This window comes from Opisthocomus hoazin, chromosome W (assembly GCF_030867145.1).
Source record: "Opisthocomus hoazin isolate bOpiHoa1 chromosome W, bOpiHoa1.hap1, whole genome shotgun sequence".
Lineage (NCBI taxonomy): Eukaryota > Metazoa > Chordata > Aves > Opisthocomiformes > Opisthocomidae > Opisthocomus > Opisthocomus hoazin.
In genome coordinates, this window is record NC_134453.1 from 25,502,232 (window position 1) to 25,525,561 (window position 23,330).

The 23,330-nt window shown below is 42.8% G+C and overlaps 1 protein-coding gene across 1 annotated transcript in view; it reads right to left on the minus strand.

Annotated features, from left to right (window-relative positions):
• Positions 1-1,003: 1,003 nt before the first annotated feature.
• Positions 1,004-23,330, minus strand: part of LOC142365588 (zinc finger protein 131-like) — a 33,385-nt gene continuing 11,058 nt past the window's right edge. Inside the window, exons 4-6 of the mRNA XM_075446493.1 lie at positions 22,082-22,767; positions 16,116-16,246; positions 1,004-2,286 (exon numbers count right to left, since the gene is read on the minus strand). Coding sequence (XP_075302608.1) covers positions 1,684-2,286; positions 16,116-16,246; positions 22,082-22,767 — 1,420 coding nt within the window. The 3' untranslated portion in view covers positions 1,004-1,683. The remainder of the gene's footprint in view (positions 2,287-16,115; positions 16,247-22,081; positions 22,768-23,330) is intronic.

Below are 23,330 nucleotides of genomic sequence, written 5' to 3' on the forward strand. Positions count from 1 at the left end.
CTTTTACTTTCATGATTAACATTGGGCCACATTCTTCCCTCTGCACAGAATCTCATCACATATTACTTGCATCTCAGAAAACACAAAACATCATAAAAAAAGAACACAAGTTACGTTAATTGAATTGTTTGAAATTTTAATTGAGATCCATGTTTGTTTTGCAACAGTTTCTCAAAGGCTATGCTACAATGAAACACAAGAATCATTTTGAATGAAACTAAATAAAAGCACAAATCTCAGGAAATAATTCTGCATTTGGAGAAGACTGAATATAAAAGCCTGATTTTAACTAAGATCTACAGGATTACCAAGAGCATTAGGGAACGTCCTTGCAAAAATTCCTCCCTTTAGTTAAGGCTTTGAAAAGAAAGTTTTTCAGAAGTATGGAGGCACCTCTAACCTCAAGGCAACAATTGAGAATTAGAAGTCCTTAGCATCCTTAAACATAGAGCTAGACAAGTATTTTCTAAACAAACTTAACTTTACAGTAATGAGCTATTAATGTTATTAAAATGAGATTGATTCTTGCCACTGGGATCTGGCACTGTAATTGCCAGTCACTCAGCTATTCCTAATTTATTGGATGAAGCAAATAATGCAATATTTCATGGATGGTACTGTTTTATTGTCTAATATTGATTAAAATATTTACACTCCTACTTTTCAATCCACATTTTAGCACTCATACCTATGGCTTTTACTTTTAGTACAACATCTTTGTGTCAAGTGTCAGAATTTCATTTAAAAAAAACGGGAACCTGATACCATATAGACAAGTCTTCTCTATATTTATGTTTAAAAATATTCATTTTCAAAAAATGACAGTTTATAAAAGAAGAGTCTGCTGGTAGCTTTCTTCCAGCTCGTGTACCACAGATTCTACTGAGCTTTTCCTAATTTAAAGTGTCCCTTTTAGAGTGCCCTGCTGCCTCCACGTGGAATCTGTTTCCTCCCTCACCCCCCCCCCAAAATTTAATGAAAAAAAAAAACAAACAGTAGCTGACAATTTTAAGCAAAAATAAAGTGCTATAACATTACCTACATTGCCTTTTACTGAACTAGGTTCTTAAACACTCTAGGAGCTTCGTGGAAATTTAAATAGTCAGTCAGGATTTTTGTGCTCCGAGACCTCCAGCGAGAATGGTTTTTTCCCCAGCCTGAAAGTTAGGGACTGCTGTTAGGAAACAGCAAACAGTCTGCCCAGAAAATTCACAGGTACCCAATTGGCCACTTACATTAGAACCCACCAGATTTTACTGATTCTTCCGCCACAGACACCCTGCAAATCTATAACAAGAGTTTGCTTTTGTGGCAGGAGGGAAAGAGGTAAAGTTACTCTTACATATACCCAGGGATGGTGTAACAGTGATACAAGTTATTCATTATTAAAATCCTCACAAAGCTGTCCATCTCTCTGGTAGTTTCTGTTCCATGGTATTACATGAATGGGAAAGTTATTTTTCACGAGAAAAGTTTAGTTGTACATGAAGAAAGCTAACTTTGGTCCAGCTTCCTAAGCACAGCATATTGGAAAGATGACCACTGACAGTTCAAAAACCAATGTAAAAGCTAACAAAAATAATTGTGTGTTTCATTCCTAAACCTGCACAGTGTGGTTATTTGTCCTAGTCATCCACCTTTTCATTCTGTGTCCACTAATTGTTGAGTTTTTAAGTCTACAGCTTATTCATGATCTTCCTTATCTACATCATCTACCTGACTAGTTTCCTTTTCTTCTGCTTCTCCTTGATCAACACTTTCATATTTTACTTGTTCCAGGTCTGTTCCATCTATAAGTTCTGCCTGTACTTCTTCCATCTGTATTTGATTTATGTGCTCAACATGTAACTGCTCCACATGAACTTCAGCACCTTGTTCAGTCTGAATGTGTTCAACTTCCAAGTAACTAATTTGCACCTGTTCTTGCAGTTCATCTATCTGCGTGCCTTTCACTTGACTGTCCTGTATGAGATCCTGGTGCATCTGTTCCACAGTTACCTGTGCGGGATCCACTTGTACCTGAATTACTGGTAGGACATGGACTTGCTCCACTTGTTCTATTATAGTCATTGATGTTACTGGTTCAGCTTCCACAGCTTCCACTGGAAGAACCTCTTCTGTCACTATTTGTTCTGAAATATTGTGCACTTCTTTGAGATGCCTTCTCAGCTCACTGCCTTGCATAAACCACAAATCACAAAAGGTACAGTGGTTGGGTTTGTCACCGGTGTGTATTACCAAGTGATCTTTAAATTGATCCCAGCTGTTAAACACACTGTTACAAACCTGAAACAAAAGATACAGTAAGTTAAACAGTGCCAACAGAAATATGACAAAGTATAGTGCCTATTTCAGATCATAGCTTCACATAGTGTAGCTTCTTGCTACTTGGATTAAAAAAAAACCCATGTATGTTAGAGGTAAAAGTTGAGAAGTCAGCTTCAGATGAACAGAAGACCTGGTATTTATTTATTTTTAAGAAACAGTGTGCCATTTTGAGTTGTGCATACACAGGACACCTACAAAATTTATGAGTCAGTACAGCATTTGAAAGTTTTCTTATTTTAACCTTATGGGAAATTCACATAAAGATTCATCCCCCAATAAATGTCTGGTGCTAGAATTTTGGGTGGAAAGCTATTTAGGTAATAATATTGTATGATGAAAGTGTAATACAAACTGTCCTTTTACTGAAGTTCTAGATGCAGTACTACTAGCCACCTTTTCCTTATCAGCTTTCATTTTTTCATAGCATTGTGAGATTTACCTGGCTAGACTAAACTCTCCCATTTTGCCATTTCAAAAAAATACTTGAGTGATTTCAGCAGATAAAAATCTCTTAAAACTCCATCCCTTTAAGTCTCTTCCAGCTAAAAGTACTGCTTTGACTGCAGACATACTATTTTCACAAAGCACTTGAGCACATTTCCTTTAGCTGGCACTGAGGTAAGTAGCCTGAAAACAACACACAAAGACTGCAGAAATGAATGAGGTGCCAGGATAGAAGAGAGAGGAGTGGGGTAGAGTCAGGCGCTTGGAGTAAAGAAACAGGCTCAGGGGTCTTTGACCATGCAAGTGTTCTTGGCTGCAGAAAGAAGCAAAGAACATGAATTTCACTGTTGGCAAATATTTTTGAAACAGAATGTTCCATCTCCTCATTTTTCAGCAACAGCACAGAAGGATGATGGAGTATCTGACAGGGAATAACTCAAGGAACAGGTCTGTGTAATGGAGCTGCATATCCCCATTTTGCTGCTGAAATCTTAAAACCATGTTTGTGATGCTAGTGACATGCTTTTTGTTCCTCCCCAGTCTCATGCTTTAGAAAGAAGTTGCACACACACTTCTTAAAATACTAACCTTACAGACAAGCACTCAAAATTACTTAGTCATACATAAAGGTAATAACTACCAGTAATGCCCAAGCACATAATTACTGTTCTTGCCATGTGGAGCCTAATTCAGTACAAGGCATACAATGAAGAGAACCAAAAGCGCTCATCAAGCGAGCACAATTTTGATTTAGAATCATAGAACAGAATCACAGTATGGTTTGGGTTGGAAGGGACCTATAAAGATCATCCAGCCCAACCCCCCTGCAGTGAACAGGGACATCTTCAACTAGATCAGGTTGCTCAGAGCTCCATCCAACCTGGCCTTGAATGTTTCCAGGGATGGGGCATCGACCACCTGTGGGGGGATGGCAAGGCTCGACCGAATTGCTTGTTGTAGAAAATCCATTTTAAGCTTAGCACACGGTGTCCTTGACAGAACAAGGAATTTAACAAATCAACTCTGCGGTTAGCAAGAATGTGAAAAACAGGTTGCAGCTGGAGAAGAATGAGGGAGTATGGGCGGAGTTGACATTTAGCTGGCTAGCCAATAATGAGCTCTAACTTTGCAATATGTAGTAGCTAATTAATCACTCTATAAATTGTGTAACCAAACTGTAATAAACGAAGCTTGCTTATCACTCACATTGAGTCGGCTGCATTCTTCCGCCGCTTCTCCAGGTTCGCGACCCTCGGGGCAGGACTTAGCCGATCGCCCCGACATTTGGCGCCCGAACAGCGACCTGGAGCAGCGGCAAGGAGCGGGGCACTGGGAGCAGCGACCAGGGGGCAGAAGCGACCGAACACTGCGCTGTGGTGTGTCGACTTAGGAGCCTGACTACGTGATTTTGCGTACGCTCGCCACCGCAAGGGCTACAGGTTAAGGGCTGCAAGGATATCGCTTCGGCAGGTATATGTTTTTAATTGTTGTTAAAGGATAAAGGCTTATTGTTAAAGGTATGGATAAGGAAGTAGCCCTAGAGTTATTACAGCGCTTTTTAGAAAAGCGGGGAGTAGAGCTTGGTTGTATCAAACAGCTAGCGGGACTAGTGGCAACCGGTAAGCTCAAGGGGTTTTTTAAGACTCCAGATTCGTTATTTGAGGAGAAGGAGTGGAGGGATTTTGGAGACGTGTTATGGGATATGGTGATTGATGATGACAAGATAGGTAAAAAGTTAATGAAGCCGTGGCGGGAGGTTATCAATTGCATTAAGAGGTATAAAGTTGAGAAAAACCTTGCGGCCGTTGTTACTCAGAAGTTGGAAAAGGTAGAGCCGTCAGCCCCCCCGCCGGAGGCGGGATGTTCCTTGTTTTCTAGTGGAACCACGGCACCCCCTGGAGACAATGCCTTATTATTTAGTACAAGTAAGGTCCCGGAGCCTCCGTGCTGGGAAAAAGTGAAGGTGACGATGGAAGGGTCTAGTAACAATCAAGAGGCTGAGGAAGAAAAGGAGTTAGGGATAGGGCGGAAGGTGGAGCAGCAAGGGATGGAGCAAGGAAAGGGGGAGCAAGGGAATAAAGAAACGGGAAAGGATAGTGGGACCTGTAGGAGACCGATGGGTATTAATTGGAGGAAGGTGGCAGACGAAGCGTCTGAGGCAGGGGAATTTCTCCCCTTGGCCTTTCCGGTAGCGTTTAAAGAAGATGCGCATGGGGATTATCATGGTAATCATGCTCCGTTAGGCTGGAAATTGTTGTCACAGTTACGGAACACGGTGAATGAATCAGGTTTGCACGGCGAGCCATCTAAGCAGATGTTGAATTATATATGGGGGGGTGCTGTGCTTTGTCCTGAGGATATTAAGGTTATTATGCGAATGATTATGACTCAGTCGCAGTTATTGTTGTGGCAGGCCCATTGGCAGCGATATTGTGAAGCGTCCGCTCAAATGCCGCGGGAGCAGGGCGATCCGCTGCGAGGCGTAACAGTAGAACAACTGATGGGGGCAGGTCCTTTTGTCACAATCAGGGCACAACTGCAGATGGGGCCGCAGCGATGCTTGGAGGCTATGCGTACGGCTAGAGCTGCTCTTGAACACGTTAAAACCGCACAGCCCTCGCCGTCCTATATGGGCATTAAGCAAGGAAGGGAGAAAACTTTTGCTCGCTTTATTGATCGCCTCACTAGTGCCATAGAACAGTCAGATGTACCGGAGTAGATGAGGGCAGCTTTGCTAAGGCAGTGTGTTATTCAGAATTCGAATACTCAAACCAGAAACATCATAAGTTCTTTACCCGCTGATGCCACAGTAGAACTGATGTTGGATAGAATGAGTAGGGTACCGGTAGGACCACAAGCTATGTTGGTCGAGGCTATGAAACAGTTAGGAAGCGATATCCTTCAAGCCCAACAACAGGCCTTCACAGCCCAACAGCAAATCCAACAGCAAGTGTTCGCCGCTCTACAACCCCTTCGAGTTAATGCTGCGGAGGCACGACCGAAGCCGCCACGAAACTTTAAGTGTTACCGATGTGGGCGAGAAGGACGTATGAGACGTAATTGTCAAGCCACCAGGGTGTGGTGTGAGAACTGCCGTACGAACAATCACAATACTGAGATATGTCTCAAGTCGGGAAACGGACGGATGAGCGTGTCGAGCCGTCGCGCCCCGACACAAGTAGCAGCTCCAGCAGTGCAACAAGAAGCTCCCAGCTTACCAACGCCCACCACGACGTCAGCGACAAGTTGCAACCAGCAACAGCCGGCAGCCTCGGGATGGATCTGGCAACGGCAGTAACTGTCACCCTATTGGATCAAAGACCCCAACGAGTACCAAGCAATGTAAAGGGACCAGTGATTATTAATAAACAAGCATGTGAAACGTTATTACTCGGCCGCTCGTCAACAAGCCTAAAAGGTTTGACGGTCATCCCAAGACTCATTGACGCCGATTTTACCGGGACTATTAGCATCATTGTCCAGACATCGTTTCCGCCAATACATATTCCAACAGGCAGCAAAATTGCCCAATTGGTACCGCTACCGCACCTGACTGCGGGTATTTCCCCGAAAATCACCACCCCCCGGGAGGACCGAGGATTTGGCTCAACGGGAGCAGGAGTATTTCTGACCATGTCTATGAACCATCGACCGACTACGATGGCTACGCTAGAGGCCCGGGGTCAACAGATCCACCTCTCGCTGCTGTTGGATACAGGTGCTGACTTAACTATTATAGAAGAAGGGGTCTGGCCTAAAACATGGCCTATGAAACCAATGGAGCGAGGAGTTGAAGGAGTGGGGGGATACACTCCGGTACAACGGAGCGTGGACCGTATTTTGATAATCATAGACAACAGACATGCGACCGTGCCAGTCACTGTCATGCCCCTCCCGACTGGAGTGAATGGTCTAATTGGAAGAGATGTTCTTGACCAATTGGGGGTGGTGCTAACCACCGAGAAGGTTTTTCAGTAACGGTCACTGCAACCTGGGCTTTCCCGATCCCATTGCAGTGGATAACGAACGAACCAGTGTGGGTCGAGCAGTGGCCGTTAAAGCAGGAAAGCCTCGCCGCCGCTCATCAAATAGTGCAAGAACAACTAGACCAAAAACATCTGCGGTTATCGACAAGCCCTTGGAATACCCCAATTTTTGTGATCAAGAAAAAATCTGGAAAATTTAGGCTAGTACATGACTTAAGGGCAGTTAACACTCAAATGCAATCGATGGGAGCGCTGCAGCCAGGACTACCTAACCCTGCTATGTTACCAGAGCATTGGAGACTGTTGATAGTGGACTTAAAAGATTGCTTTTTTACTATTGCATTACACGAGCAAGATATGCAACGCTTCGCGTTTACTTTGCCCTCTGTTAACAAAGAGGCGCCAGCACAGCGTTTTGAATGGACAGTATTACCACAAGGAATGAAAAATAGTCCCACGCTGTGCCAGTTGTATGTGGACAATGCACTACAACCCTTAAGGAAATTATGGCCACACACGTTAATTTATCATTATATGGATGATATCCTGCTCGCGCAGGAGTCGGAGTTCAGCGCCGAACAAGTTCAGCTATTACATACAACACTGAGAGAGAATGGCTTAATAATAGCTGTTGAAAAAATTCAAACGAAAGCGCCATAGCTATATCTAGGCTGGAAGATTGCTGACTCTCAGATTCAACCACAAAAACTACAACTCAACACGTCAATCAACACGCTACATGATGCCCAGAGGCTGATGGGAGACATCCAATGGATCCGTCCTGTCGTCGGAATATCCAACGCACAGCTGGACAGCCTTCGACCGTTACTACGTGGGACAGACCCAACCACACCGGTGCAACTTACGTCGGAACAGCAGCGTATCCTCTCTCAAATTGCTGACCAGATTGCCTCACGTTTCGTCCACCGTCGTGACCCCGACCTCCCTATTGACCTTTGTGTATTTTTAACAAATTCTCATCTATTAGGAGCCCTATCGCAATTTAAAAAGAAAAAGGGGGAAGTGTGGGGGGATGGCAAGGCTCGACCGAATTGCTTGTTGTAGAAAATCCATTTTAAGCTTAGCACACGGTGTCCTTGACAGAACAAGGAATTTAACAAATCAACTCTGCGGTTAGCAAGAATGTGAAAAACAGGTTGCAGCTGGAGAAGAATGAGGGAGTATGGGCGGAGTTGACATTTAGCTGGCTAGCCAATAATGAGCTCTAACTTTGCAATATGTAGTAGCTAATTAATCACTCTATAAATTGTGTAACCAAACTGTAATAAACGAAGCTTGCTTATCACTCACATTGAGTCGGCTGCATTCTTCCGCCGCTTCTCCAGGTTCGCGACCCTCGGGGCAGGACTTAGCCGATCGCCCCGACAACCACCTCTCTGGGCAATCTGTTCCATTGCCTCACCACCCTCACTGTAAGACATTTCTTCTTTATATCTAGTCTAGATCTACCCTCTTTCAGTTTAAAGCCATTACCCCTTGTCCTATCACTACAGGCCCTCGTCAGAAGTCCCACTCCAGCTTTCCTATAGGCCCCCTTCAGGTACTGGAAGGCTGCAATAAGGTCTCCCCGGAGCCTTCTCTTCTCCAGGCTGAACAACCCCAACTCTCTCAGTCTTTCCTCATAGCAGAAGTGCTCCAGCCCTCGGATTATTTTTGTGGCCCTCCTCTGGACCCACTCCAACAGGTCCAGGTCTTTCCTGGGCTGAGGGCTCCAGAGCTGGATGCAGTACTGCAGGTGGGGTCGCACCAGAGCAGAGTAGAGGGGCAGAATCACCTCCCTCAACCTGCTGGCCACGCTGCTTTTGATGCAGCCCAGGACACAGTTGGCTTTCTGGGCTGCGAGCGCACTTGGTGGCTCATGTTGAGCTTTTCATCCACCAGTACCCTCAAGTCCTTCTCGGCAGGGCTGCTCTCAATCCCTTCATCCCCCAGCCTGTGTTGATACCAGGGCTTGCCCTGACCCAGATGCTGGACCCTGCACTTGGCCTCGTTGAACCTCATGAGGTTCACATGGGCCCACTTCCCAAGCTTGTCCAGGTCCCTCCGGATGGAATCCCATCCATCAGGCATGTCGACCACACCACTCAGCTTGGTGTCACCTGAAAACTTGCTGAGGGTGCACTCTATCCCACTGTCTATGTCATTGATGAAGATATTGAACAGTACTGGTCCCAATATGGCCCTTGAGGGACACCACTTGTCACCGATCTCCATCTGGACATCGAACTGTTGACCACTGGCCTCTGGTTGCGACCTTCCAACCAATTCCTTATCCACTGAACATTCCACCCATCAAATACACATTTCTCCAATTTAGAGAGAAGGATGTTTTGGGGGACCGGATCGAAGGCGTTACAGAAGTCCAGATAGATCACATCCATAGCTCTTCCCTTGTCCACTGATGTAGTCACTCCATCACAGAAGGCCACTAGGTTGGTCAGGCAGGACTTGCCCTTGGTGAAGCCGTGCTGGCTGTCTCGAATCACCTCCCTGTCCTCCATGTGCCTTAGCATAGCTTCTAGGAGGATCTGTTCCATGATCTTCCCAGGCACGGAGGTGAGGCTGACAGGTCGGTAGTTCCCAGGGTCCTCCTTTCTATCCTTTGTAAAAATGGGCACAATGTTTCCCTTGTTCCAGTCACCAGGGACTTCGCCCGACTGCTGTGACTTTTTAAATATCATGGAGAGTGGCTTGGCAGCTACATTAGCCAATTAGAGTTTTTTCCTCTTTGTTCAGTAAGCAAATATTTTTTTTATTGAACACTATTCAAATTTAGTTCTAAAGATAAAAAAAATCAAGAAAAATTTATCCAAGAATTGCTGTAGTTGCTGCAGGCTGAAATAACACTAACCCACATTCCCAATATCTGTAACAGAGAAAGCTATGAGGTGAAGCAATTAAACCAAAGGGTCACTGTAATCGATGGCCTTGCTGGACTTGTCAAATGCAAGACGAAAGACAAATGGACTGAGGCGTCTCTCGACTGAGGTGTCAAGAGCCGAAGAGATAACCAAGGAAGTAATTAACTGGTGCTTATCAGACAAAAGTAAGGGGGTATAGCCCATCACTGTAAAGCATAACAACTAAATGATGCAAAAGCATCAGTGAAACCTCTGATTAAATGATTTGATTAACAACACACAGAATTCATTCATCTCCTGCAGTATTCACTGCTTTCTGTGAATAAGATCACTCTGTTTTCTGTGCAACAAATAAAGCCAATATCCAGCAGTTTTCTTTACTACGCAACCCAATTTAACATCAAACCACAGCCATTCTGTGAACTGAATAACGTGAAAACTTTAAGTGGGGGGGAGGGGGAAGTGTGTTATTGAGACTGTCACAGCAGTGGAGTAGCAAAATTGCAAATAAAAATGCTACAACCAACCTCAGCTCTCATATTTTCTAGCTTTTCAGAAGTTAAGTAACGTTCTTCTGAAGAGCTTTTCAAATGTCAGCTACGTATAGTGACCAAAGGGGGGAAATGTAACCACGGTGATGGAATTAGTTAATCATAAAGCACGAACAATGCTGCTATGTCCCTTGTACAGCCCTGCCCATCTGGACATTAGGTCTGGGAACAGAGGGTTTAGTCCCTAGGTAATCATTAATGTTAAACAATAATGGTGAAGGGGGATTTTTAATAGAAATAGCGTTACCAAATGGTTGCAGGTGTATTTGTGGTACCTATCTATTGTGTGAATTAATTGAAGCAAAAAGTCATACATCTCCCCCCAAAGAAGTTAGTTTTAATTAAAACCAGCAGGTGCCTAGAACTGGTCAAGACGACCCGTGCCGCAGGGACAAGAGCCAGAAGAGGACTGAGTTTGCGCAGAAACTGTGATGAAGAGGATAAGCCTTCATCTTAGGACCCCCGACGACCACCACTAGGAGGCACTGCGCAAGCGCGGGTGGGAGGAGTGTATGAAAATGGACTGATTTGACTATGAAAGAAAGGGCTTATGTAATCAGATGAATATGCATATTTTGATCTATATAAACTGCACGGAAAGGGTATGGGGTATGCACGTTCGGCGGAATTATCCCCCGTGCATCCGACGTCGCAATAAAGAATGCCTGCCTTTTAACACTACATTGGTGTTACGAGGTTTATTCCCGGATTTTCGGTGACAGTTTCTGGCGACCCAGATGGGACTCTGCTTGTGAAAACCGACGGATCCGCGGGATCACGGGACCTCCAGCCGGCATCGAGGGATTCTCGAGGAGAACCTCTGATCCCCGGACCGAAGGATTCCAAGTAAGTCCCCTGGAATTTAATTAAGGCATTCTTTAAGTGTAATATACGCCTGCTCGTAAATCGTGGTGAAAACCTCGTAGAGTTGGGCTAAAAGGTACCTTTGTGGAAAGTCTCTGCTCGGTGAAAGCCGGTGGAGCGGGGCCCAAGGGGGAGGTCTTCAACAGCGGGTTGAAGTCTCCAGGATCTCAGCAGGGGGCTGGGATCCCAAAAGGGAGCTCCAACAAGGGTTGGGGTCCCTCTGATTAGTGTTTGTGATATAGTGCACAATCACTACCACTGGTCATTTGAAGGATGGGCACCTTTCCGAGTAAAAGACCCATCCCAAGGGGCACGCCTTTGGGATGTATTTTAAAACACTGGAAAGAGCTGGGGGGGGACCCTTTAACTCGGAAACAGTTATTTGAGTATTGTAATCATTGGTGGCCGTTATATACTCTGGATGACGGGGAGAAGTGGCCGGAGGACGGGACACTGTGTTATAATACCATTTTGCAATTGATGTTGTTTTGTAAAAGGGAAGGTAAATGGGAAGAAATGACATACGTAGATTTGTTTTTCTCGCTGAGAAATCATCCGAAATGGCAAAGGCAGTGTGGGATACATCCGCATAGTTCTATGGTAATGGCTTTGGGAAAGGGAAAACGTAAAAAAGGTTCAAAAAAATGCTGTGCCGCTTGTAGCGTCGGGAAAGAGTGTTTGAAATTTGAGTCTAAGGAAGATGATGTCGAGCTAATGGTGGCACCGCGTCGGAGATGGGGGGATAATCAGAAAGAGGAATCCGAGATCGTTAGCCCTTCCACCTCCCCTCTGGGGGAGGGTGCGAGAGGATTTAGCCCGGTTTCGGGAAGAACGCGGGGAAGGACAGGGTGGGTAGCGGAGCCAGCTCCCCTCCAGGCTCCCCTCTGAGAGGCAGTAGGAAATACTGGTCCGGTGACAGTAAAGGTTCCATTTTCAATAACTGATTTAAGGTCGTGGAAAGAAGTAGCAGGACTCTTCGCGTGATTAAATTGAGGACTTTAGATAAGAAATCATGAAGAGGACCGGGGGAGTCAACCCTAGCTAAACCCCTGGTCACACTAAAGCTAGAGAATAAGGAAGTAAAATTTTTAATAAATACAAGGACCACTTATTTGGTATTAAACACATGTAAAGGGAAATGTAGTCATAAATCTGTAGATGTTGTTGGTGCGACAGGGTAAAAAGAAAATTAACCTTTCTTAGAGCTGTTGAAATTTAGATTGAGAAAACAGTGGGTAACTCACCAGTTTCTATATATGCCTGAATATCCATTGCCTTTGTTAGGACGAGATTTATTAAGCAAATTAGAGGCACAAATAACTTTTAAAAAAAATGAGGAAATTGAATTATTGATACCAGAATCAAAAGCCGTAGAGGCAAAGGTGTTTATGTTACAGGATTCTTTTAAGGAGGAACAAATTCCAGAAGAGGTGGAAAACGCAGTAATCCCCTTGGTTTGGGCAAATGAAGTTCCAGGACGGTCCAAATTAGCAGAACCGGTAAAAGTGACCTTAAAACCTGGACCCAAACCGGTAAGACAAAAACAATATCCTATTAAGGGGGAGGCTCGAAAAGGATTGGACGGGTTAATCACAAAATTTTTGGAATGTGGACTTTTGGTAGAATGCGAGTCAGAATATAACACACCTATATTACCGGTAAAGAAACCTGGGGGACGGGAATATCGACTAGTCCAGGATCTAAGAGCTATAAATCAAATAGTTCAAGATATACACCCAGTAGTGGCCAATCCCTATACTTTATTGACATCCCTGAAAGAGGAGCATAAATGGTTTACTGTACTAGATTTAAAGGATGCCTTCTTTTGCATACCTCTGGATGCACAAAGTCAAAGCATATTTGCTTTTGAATGGGAGAGCCCTGCAACAGGATAAAGGTGCAACTGACATGGACTGTACTTCCACAAGGATTTAAAAATAGCCCCACAATATTTGGAAAACTGTTTGTCCGTGAGAGGCAACACCTGGCCCTTGGAGTACTGGCACAACGTCTGGGATCCTGGAAGCGGCCAGTAGGATACTTCTTTAAACAACTTGACAACGTGAGTAAAGGATGGCCGGGATGTTTGTGCGCTGTGGCAGTGACGGTATTGCTGATTCAGGAAGCTTGAAAATTGACTATGGGCCAAAAGATGGTGGTGTATGTACCACACATGGTGGTAACTGTTCTAGAACAAAAGGGGGGTCATTGGCTGTCCCCCAGCAAAATGCTGAAATATCAGGTTGTCTTGCTAGAGCAAGATGATGTGGAACTGAAAACCACAACCATCGTAAATCCAGCAATGTTTCTGTCAACGAAAAATCCAACAGAAAATCTAGAACATGACTGTCTGCTAACTGTTGAACAAGTCTATTCCAGCAGACCGGACCTGAGGGATGAGCCTCTGGAAAATCCTGATTTCAAATTGTTCGCGGATGGAAGCAGCTTTGTCAAAGAGGGAAGACGAACGGCCAGATACACTGTTGTCACCACCACCGAGGTACTGGAGTCAGGAACGCTACCTGCAAATACCTCGGCACAGAAAGCAGAACTGGTGGCGTTGCAGCGAGCCTTGCGAATGGCAGAAGGAAAAAGGGTAAATATATGGACTGATTCCAAATATGCATTTGGTGTGATTCATGCTCATGGAGCCATCTGGAAAGAAAGAGGATTGCTCTCAGCCCAAGGATCATCGATAAAACATAAAGAAGAAATCCTTCAGCTCCTCGAAGAAGCGCAGAAACCAAAGGAAGTGGCGGTGATGCACTGCAAGGCTCATCAATTTGGTCAGACAGCTGTAAACATAGGTAATCAACTGGCAGACAAAACAGCAAAGGAGACTGCGGAACGAGGTATCCTTGCACTAGTACCAGTAAAACAAATAAAAATCCCGAATCTGAAACCATAATATAGTAAATTGGATGAGCAATTGGCAGAACAATTAAAGGCATCACAAAATACAGAAGAGTGGTGGGTAACGCCAGAAAAGCGGGTAACAGTAACCCCGCAAGTCATGTTAGAACTTGCGAAAGAAAAACATGCACAGACACATTGGGGTGTAGATGCTATAGTCTAGAGCCTAAAATCATCTGCAGTGTGTGTAGGAATGACAGGAGTAATGAAATCTATAGTAGCTAAGTGTCCAATTTGTCTCAAAAATAATCCTTTAAATCGGAAAAGGGCACCCCTAGGAGTAACAACACAGGGTAACACCCCAGGAGATTATTGGCAAGTTGATTTTTCTGAACTGCCCAGGCAGAATGGATTCAGGTATCTATTAGTATTAATTGATACTTTTTCTGGATGGCCAGAAGCCTTTCCTTGTCGCACCAACAAAGTGAGAGAAGTAGTTAAAATATTGTTGAAAGAAATAATACCAAGGTTTGGGGTATCAATTGGCATGTCTTCCGATCGGCCTTATAAAAGAATTTGCAAATTTACAAAATGTGACCCAAATAACTGCATGTCTTCCAATCCCAAGGGCGGTAGGAGAATCAGTCCCGTGGGAAATTCAACAAGACATGCAAGAAAATTGGCTTGATAAAATTTTTAATGGATTCAGGTGGAATATTAGTTCTTGGGTCAAATCTTTAGTCGGTACCGGACTGCTTTTACTGGTAGTAGTTTTAATAATACTGCTCATTTATTATTGTCTAAAAAAGGAACTCACCAACAGAACAGCTTTTAATCGAATTCAGGCTATTGCAAGAAGACAAAACCTTAGTGAGTCGGTTGTTACACTTCACCACCCTATAGCGAAACAAGTGGACTATAGTGTAGTGTTGTAATTTTAAAAAGTATATTTTAATAATATTTAATCATTATATGATTTAAAAAAAAATTAATTATGGAAGTATTGAAAAGATAATTATTTCAAAACTTCCAAAGGGGGGAAATGTAACCACGGTGATGGAATTAGTTAATCATAAAGCACGAACAATGCTGCTATGTCCCTTGTACAGCCCTGCCCATCTGGACATTAGGTCTGGGAACAGAGGGTTTAGTCCCTAGGTAATCATTAATGTTAAACAATAATGGTGAAGGGGGATTTTTAATAGAAATAGCGTTACCAAATGGTTGCAGGTGTATTTGTGGTACCTATCTATTGTGTGAATTAATTGAAGCAAAAAGTCATACATCTCCCCCCAAAGAAGTTAGTTTTAATTAAAACCAGCAGGTGCCTAGAACTGGTCAAGACGACCCGTGCCGCAGGGACAAGAGCCAGAAGAGGACTGAGTTTGCGCAGAAACTGTGATGAAGAGGATAAGCCTTCATCTTAGGACCCCCGACGACCACCACTAGGAGGCACTGCGCAAGCGCGGGTGGGAGGAGTGTATGAAAATGGACTGATTTGACTATGAAAGAAAGGGCTTATGTAATCAGATGAATATGCATATTTTGATCTATATAAACTGCACGGAAAGGGTATGGGGTATGCACGTTCGGCGGAATTATCCCCCGTGCATCCGACGTCGCAATAAAGAATGCCTGCCTTTTAACACTACATTGGTGTTACGAGGTTTATTCCCGGATTTTCGGTGACACAAGCACCCTAGCTATCCATCTACAGCATTTATATTTGTGTAAAAGACATTACAGATTGTCATCGTAAGTTGGAATGACTTTCCAGACAAAGTCAATATATTGGTATTAAACAGAAGAATAATAAAATAGGAAATAAAATAGTACTTTGTATTTTGGACTTTAGTGAAGCATGCTCACAAGCAGGAAAGGCCTAGGTCAGTGCATCAAGAACCTTGAAAAGGAAGCAGAAAGATCAGTAAGATGGAGATGAACACTTACCTACCCACAAGAATCTCTCTGATTAACAAAGTATTATGAAGCTCCATATCAGTAATTCCGTATTTTAAATGGAACTACTTAGATATAGAATTTACCCTCATGTTGTGGTTGAATGCAATCTTTATAATTTATTTTACCAAAAGTAGTTCTTGGAGACATAAGCCCACTCTTGTTGCCTTTCCTGCTCAGTACTCCCACACTCCCTCAGCACAGGAAGGAGGTATCTAGCCTCAGACTCTGCTACTTCCATTACTTACCTGACATTCATACAGCTTCTTTCTTCCCTTTTTAGCTCCAGCTCCAGACTGACAGGCCGTAAGATGACATTTGAGTGTGCTATTTCTAGCAAAACGTTCATGGCAATTCGGACATTCAAATGGTTTTTCACCTGTTAAGACAAACACAGGGATTTGTATGCATATAAAACCAGCCAGTTTTTGGTCAGCTCTCCCTTCTTTCCCTCTCCCTTTTGTGTAGGTTGATAAATATGCTGTAAAGATGTGGCCAACTGGATTATTCTACAGAAGAAGAGAAAGACATTCTATGAAAACTTTATTTATGAAAATAAAAGGGCAAAAACCTAACATGGAATCATAACTCTCATTTGTAAAAAAACCCCAAACAACAAACAAACAACAATGTAAAAAAATTACCAGTGCCATTTAAGGTACATTTTGTTTTTTTATGGAACTTAGATTACTATTCTGACGAAAAATCTTAAAGAAATAGCAGCTATTTCTCTCTTTTCACCTGATAATATTAACAATTAAAGACTCAACATCAGTATATACAAAGTAACACATTAAAGAAGGAAGTATTTAAATAATACAAAGGTTTATTTTCAAGAACAATAACAGCTTATGCTTGAGAGCTGAAACTGAGCTCCAGAAAAAGAAGTTGGTACATAATGACCATGAAGTAACAATGCATCAGTATTAAAACAAACAAAACAAATCCCAAAACTTTCATCCAAGGTACTATATTGTTATTACCATCATCAAGTAGTAACAAAGAACAACTGCTGTCTCTGTTTAATAATTTCATCATGCACAAATGCAATGAAATTCAAGGAAATTAAAGTACAAAAAATTAGGAATGGTGTGTTTCTTCTGAAAGTCTGATAATTAATCTGTGGAGGTACCGATACCAACATAACTACTGAAACAAACTACTTGATGAACTCCAAAAGAGACTGAGACATTTCAGTGAGTAACGTAAGAATCTATTCTAGCTAGCTTAAGTTTAAAAGCCTACATTTTCAGGAATGCAGTAGTTATTGACTACTGAAATGGAAAGCCAATAAACCTGCATTTTCAGAAATAAAGATATTCAGAAGTGCCTAACTAGCTTTTCAAAAGAAATCCACAAGTAGCCTATAATTCTCGCTTATATACCTAAAGGCCACGGAAAAATGTTACATGGTGGGAATATTCCCCTTAATGGTTATAAAAGGCTATGTTTTTGAAGACTGTTGTACAGGTAATGCAGAAGATGCTGAACTGCCAGTAGTCTTGTAGATCAAAAATCATAGACTTTGCGTGAGCAAACAAATACATTGTTGAGCCAAGAGGATATTACAGAACAAAACTTGGAATTGGAAAAGGGGAAACATAAGGGGAAACTTGGACTGGAAAAGGGGAAACATAACCCCCATTTCTAAAAAGGAAGACCTGGGAAATTCTGAACAGTCAGTCTCACCTCTCTGCCTGGCAAGATCACGCAGCAGATCCTCCTGGAAACTATGCTAAAGTGCATGGAAAATAAGGAGGTGATTGGCGACAGCCAACATGGCTTCACTAAGGGCAAATCCTGCCTGACAAATATGGTGGCCTTCTGTGATGGGGTTACTGCATTGGTGGATAAGGGAAGAGCAACTGATGTCATCTACCTGGACTTGAACAAAGCATTTGACACTGTCCCACATGACATCCTTGTCTCTAAATTGGAGAGACATTTGATGGATGGACCACTCGGTGGATAAGGAATTGGCTGGATGGTCCCGCTCAAAGAGTTGCAGTCAACGGCTCGATGTCCAGGTGGAGACCAGTGACGAGAGGTGTTCCTCAGGGGTTGGTATTGGGACCGGTGCTGTTTAACATCTTTGTCGGCGACATGGACAGTGGGACTGAGTGTACCTTCAGCAAGTTTGCCAACGACACCAAGCTGTGTGGTGTGGTTGACATGCCTGATGGATGGGATGCCATCCAGAGGGACCTGGACAAGCTTGGGAAGTGGGCCCATGTGAACCTCATGAGGTTCAACAAGGCCATGTGCAGGGTCCGGCATCTGGGTCAGGGCAAGCCCTGGTATCAACACAGGCTGGGGGATGAAGGGATTGAGAGCAGCCCTGCCGAGAAGGACTTGAGGGTACTGGTGGATGAAAAGCTCAACATGAGCCACCAATGTGTGCTCGCAGACCAGAAAGCCAACTGTGTCCTGGGCTGCATCAAAAGCAGCGTGGCCAGCAGGTCGAAGGAGGTGATTCTGCCACTCTGCTCTGGTGAGACCCCACCTGGAGTATTGTGTCCAGCTCTGGAGCCCTCAGCCCAGGAAAGACATGGACCTGTTGGAGTGGGTCCAGAGGAGGGGCACAAAGATGATCCGAGGGATGGAACACCTCTCCTATGAGGAAAGGCTGAGGGAGTTGGGGTTGTTCAGCCTGGAGAAGAGAAGGCTCCGGGGAGACCTTATTGCAGCCTTCCAGTACCTGAAGGGGCCTACAAGAAAGCTGGAGAGGGACTTTTTACAAGGGCATGTAGTGATAGGACAAGGGGGAATGGCTTTAAACTGAAAGAGGGTAGATTTAGATTAGATATAAGAAAGAAATCCTTTACTCTGAGGGTGGTGAGGCACTGGAACAGGTTGCCCAGAGCAGCTGTGGATGCCCCCTCCCTGGCAGTGTTCAAGGCCAGGTTGGATGGAGCTCTGAGCAACCTGGTCTAGTGGAAGATGTCCCTGCTCATGGCAGGGGGCTTGGAACTAGATGATCTTTAAGGTCCCTTCCAACCCTTACCATTCTATGATTCTATGAAAACTCACACCACAGACCAAAACTCACTCCACAGACCTTCACCTGCCCTGCGGTCTGGTCACATTTAAAAAGTTACTTGGAGCAAGGCACCGCCCAGTCAAGAACAGATTTACTCTATTCTTACTCAATTTCTTCAATAATCTTCAATGTATTCTGCCAAAAGTATCTGAAAGTGACAACTGAAAGACAACAGTGGTGATATCCAAAGGCCAAAAGACATTGTGTGACTTCTTGCACAGTGCAAATCAATGCTGCGACCTCGGCTGCACCGGTCACAGCAGCGATGGAAAACACAGAGAGCTGTCAGCCTGCCTCTAGCTTGAGAAATGCACTGGCGAACTGGGGAATAAACTCTTCTGCTAAAGGTGACAACTTGCTTTTCTTCCTCCAGGTGTCATCCAACTACAAGTTTAGTCTCATCTAAGTGAGATTCTATAAAGAGGGAGGGTTCTGGCCTGGTGTAACAATTATCTTTTTTCTGTTTATGAGAACGGGTGAGATTTCACTTGCCAATCATAAGTAACTCACAGGACAGAAATTCTGACCTAAGACAGTCCAATATTGTGCTGGTCCTTTATAATCCTACAGCCACAGGAAGGAGATTGCCCAAAATAAATATTTTTTAACCAAAAGACATTCATAACAACACAGTGACTTTTATTTGCCTAATATGTAAGAAATACCAGGGAATTCAACCATAACCATAAAGCTGCCATATCGTTATTTAGATTTGGTTTAGAGAGAAATAGTTAGCCTAGTTGGGGTTTTTTGCTTGTTTCCCCCCCCCCCCCAAGGCAGGCATTTATCAAATGAACTTCTTAGGATCATTTAGGATCAAGGTATGTAAAGAGTCCATTTATCCACTCCTATGGAAGATGTTATTTGCAGTTCAAAGTATACTTCCTGTAAGACATATTTTAGATTTATGAAGAATGGCAAAGACCTTGATTAATTTTTCTTAAGAAGTTTGTATAATCTGCATACAAATTACTTGAGTTATAGGGTTTTCAGACAAGGGCTGATTAATTTGGCTGCTTGGAGCACGTCACAACTCCTTCACTTCCACCTTCTCTCATGTGAGCACACACACACTCTCCATAAAAGGAAAACAAAGAAAAAAAAATTAAGAAGGCCTAACTTTAAGAAATATTCAGCAGTCAAAATTCCCAGTAAATTCAGAGGGAATCAAAGCTGTTCAGTGTCTCTTTCTGGGATATAAGCTTTGCAAAATACCAGGATTAGACAAGCATATTGAGAGCAGTAGCTTCATTCTAAGATTGATTTCTGTATGAGGAAATTGCTCTTCTTGTGTAAGACAAATTAAAGCTACTGAACTCAGCAGATATATATTATTTAAGCGCAGCCTTGCAGAATTTCTGTCTTATGAGTTACTTACGATTGGCAAGTGAAATCTCATTCATTCTCATAAAGGGAAAAAAAGAGAATCATTAGATCAGGCCAAAAAACTTCCCTCTTTATAAGTTCTGGAGATGACTTTGTTAGTACGTTCAGTTACACGACATACAAGACAATTTTGAGGATTTTTTTCCTGAGATTCAGAAGCTGCTTAAGGCACTGTACGCACGTGTGAGAAAGAAACTCCATAGTTCTCCTTCCTTTCTTTTATTGAGACAAAGATAACAGCCATTGGTAATGTCAAGTTCCTACATCAAAAAGAATTACCAACCTTGATAAGGTGTCTGTTTCTGCTCCAGTTGCTAGTTTCATGTTATTGCTGGTGTTGTGATTAAGCAGCAACAGGATCAAATACTTTGTAGGACATTTTCTCCCTGGCCTTTTAATTTCATTTTCGTATAGCACTGGTTGAATACAGAATTAAGAACTTAGAAAGCCTTTGGCTCAGTGGAAGTTTTTCCACTGACCTTAGGAGAGCACAGTTAAATGGTAGTATCTGATTTAATTTTAAGCTTAAGGCTTTCAAAATGCTGAACTGGAAGTAATTAGATTCTGTGTGTTATACTTGTATCAATAAATATTTAGAAAGTACTCTGCATCTCCTGTGATATGCTAAGTTGCTTCATCCCCCAAATCCTTTGTCACAACAGCAACCAACGTACTGTGATAATTGGGTTACTCTGTTAATCCGCCACAAACTTTTCTCTGAAAAGACTTTTGTTAAGTAGGTTGTATTTGGCTTGGTCATAATGGAGAAACACTCCCTACTTCATAGGGAGTAAGGATTTTCCAAAGACTTTTTATAAATGCAACTTTTAAGGGGCTATTGGGAGTAGACATATATCAATACTCAGCAGTCCCATACACAGATGCAAAGACGTTCCAATTAAAAGGCTTTAGCAACAACAGCAAGCTGTGAAAGAAATAGGACTGCTACCCTCCATTAAATTCTTACTGATGACTCATGACTGACATATTAAACAAAAACATCTGAAAGATCAGGACAACATATATTCTACATTCAGAGAGCTATCTATATAATGTTCAGTACCTATTCAGATAGTACAGACTTTTCAGCGAGATGAAGAAATAGCACCTTAACCTCCCATATTATATAGAAGAAGGAGCACAAGTCATTTTTTACTCAAAAGATACTATCCAGATTTCAGAGAGGCAGATTTTACAGTAAGAAGAGTCTACTACAGTAACTAGAAATGTTTTGCTGTGTTAATTAACAAAGAAAATGGTACAAACAAGATGGTATAAGAGAGAGTTGTTAGGGGGGTATTTTATGCCTAATGCATTAATAGACATTTGCTCAGAAGTTCTGTTAATTAAAGAAACCCTTTAAACTGTGTATTCCACCGAGAAGCTCACAGTTCAGATCGTATTTCAACAGAAACATTTACTAGCAGAATTGTGAAAATAAGAGTAACTACTCAGTTTGGTACTTTTGAAGAAGAAAACATGCTTTAAGAAATGATTTTGAAAAAAATCTTTAAGATTTAATAGTCTTGAGAGAGAAGCTTCATTAGTGCTTTCTGGTTTTAGGTGCCTATTTTTAACCACCTCAATCCCTCAAAGTTTATATCAATGGAAAACAAAAAAATAAAATAAGAAACAAACCAGCATTTTAGTTGTAACTAGAAGTCAAGTATTTCTAGCACTCAGGACTCACATGTTCTCTTCAGCATATTCTCTGTTTCCCCAAAACATGCAAAAACCCACAATGCTAGAGCCAAAGCCACAAGTACAGAACCATAGCAGTGCTCTTACCTGTGTGCTTCCGGAGGTGCTCTTTAAAATGTCCAAAGTGGTCAAACTGCTTATCACAGTACTGGCATACATGTATTTTTTTGCCAGGTCTTTGCTTCTTGCTGGCACCACCTTCATCAAGGTGGTAACAGGTGAGGTGCTGTTTCAAAGCACTCTCTCGTAGGTAGCTTTTATTGCATATGTCACACTTGTAACTCTCAGTAGAGTGTGTTTTCATGTGTTCCTTAAAATGGTAAAACAATTTAAACGAACGGTTACATTTCTCACAGTGGAATAAATTCTTCACATGTGACAGCTGAAGTTCCACGATTTCAATACCTTCTACCTGTTTGCACGAGGGATCAGTTGCACTATCACCTTCTTCTTGGATCTGGCATTTTGTCTCTCCCTGACGATACTTACTGGTGATATCTGCCAAAAGAGCCAAAGCAGATTCATCTGATGTACCCGTTGTCTGTATGTACTTTATAGATTGCTCTGCAGAAGCTACTTCAAGTGTTTCGATGCTGTCATCTTCCACTTCAATTGTCCCCTCAGCAATCTCAACCTCAATTTCAACAGGCTCCGATTCTGCAGATGGCAGTGTTTCTGTGATAACATTAGAGGTTTCAGCTATCTTCCTCTTTTTCAGTTTATTTTTACCTTGTGTTTGATTTGATTCTAAGAGTGATGAATTTTCTTTGTTCCTGCAAAGTATTTGCACAAACATAGTTAAGATCCATAAGCACTGACGTAGCAATTCCTGCCTAATACTGAGCTTCTGCATCCAACACTCTCTAGCTGTTTCTCAAAGAAGCTGAATGATGAACGAACACATGACCTGCATGCATTTCAGAAGCTAATTTGTCCTTAATCTAGAACTCCTTAGAGCTGTAGAATAGTACGGTTAAAACGGTGGAACCTTTGACATAAGGTAAAAGTGTTTTAAATAGCCCCTCATGAATGATATGCACCACCGTATTGGGTTTGCGTGGCAAGGTTTTGGTAGCAGCGGGGGGGGGGGGGGGCTACAGGGGTGGCTTCTGTGAGAAGCTGCTAGAATCTTCCTCCATGTCCGATAGAGCCAATGTCAGACAGCTCCAGGACCGCTATCCAAAGCTGAGCCAATCAGCGACGGTGGTAGCACCTCTGTGATAACATATTTAAGACGGGGGAAAAAACCTGCGCAATGGAAATTGCAACGGGAGAGAGGAGTGAGACTATGTGAGAGAAACAACTCTGCAGACACCAAGGTCAATGAAGAAGGAGG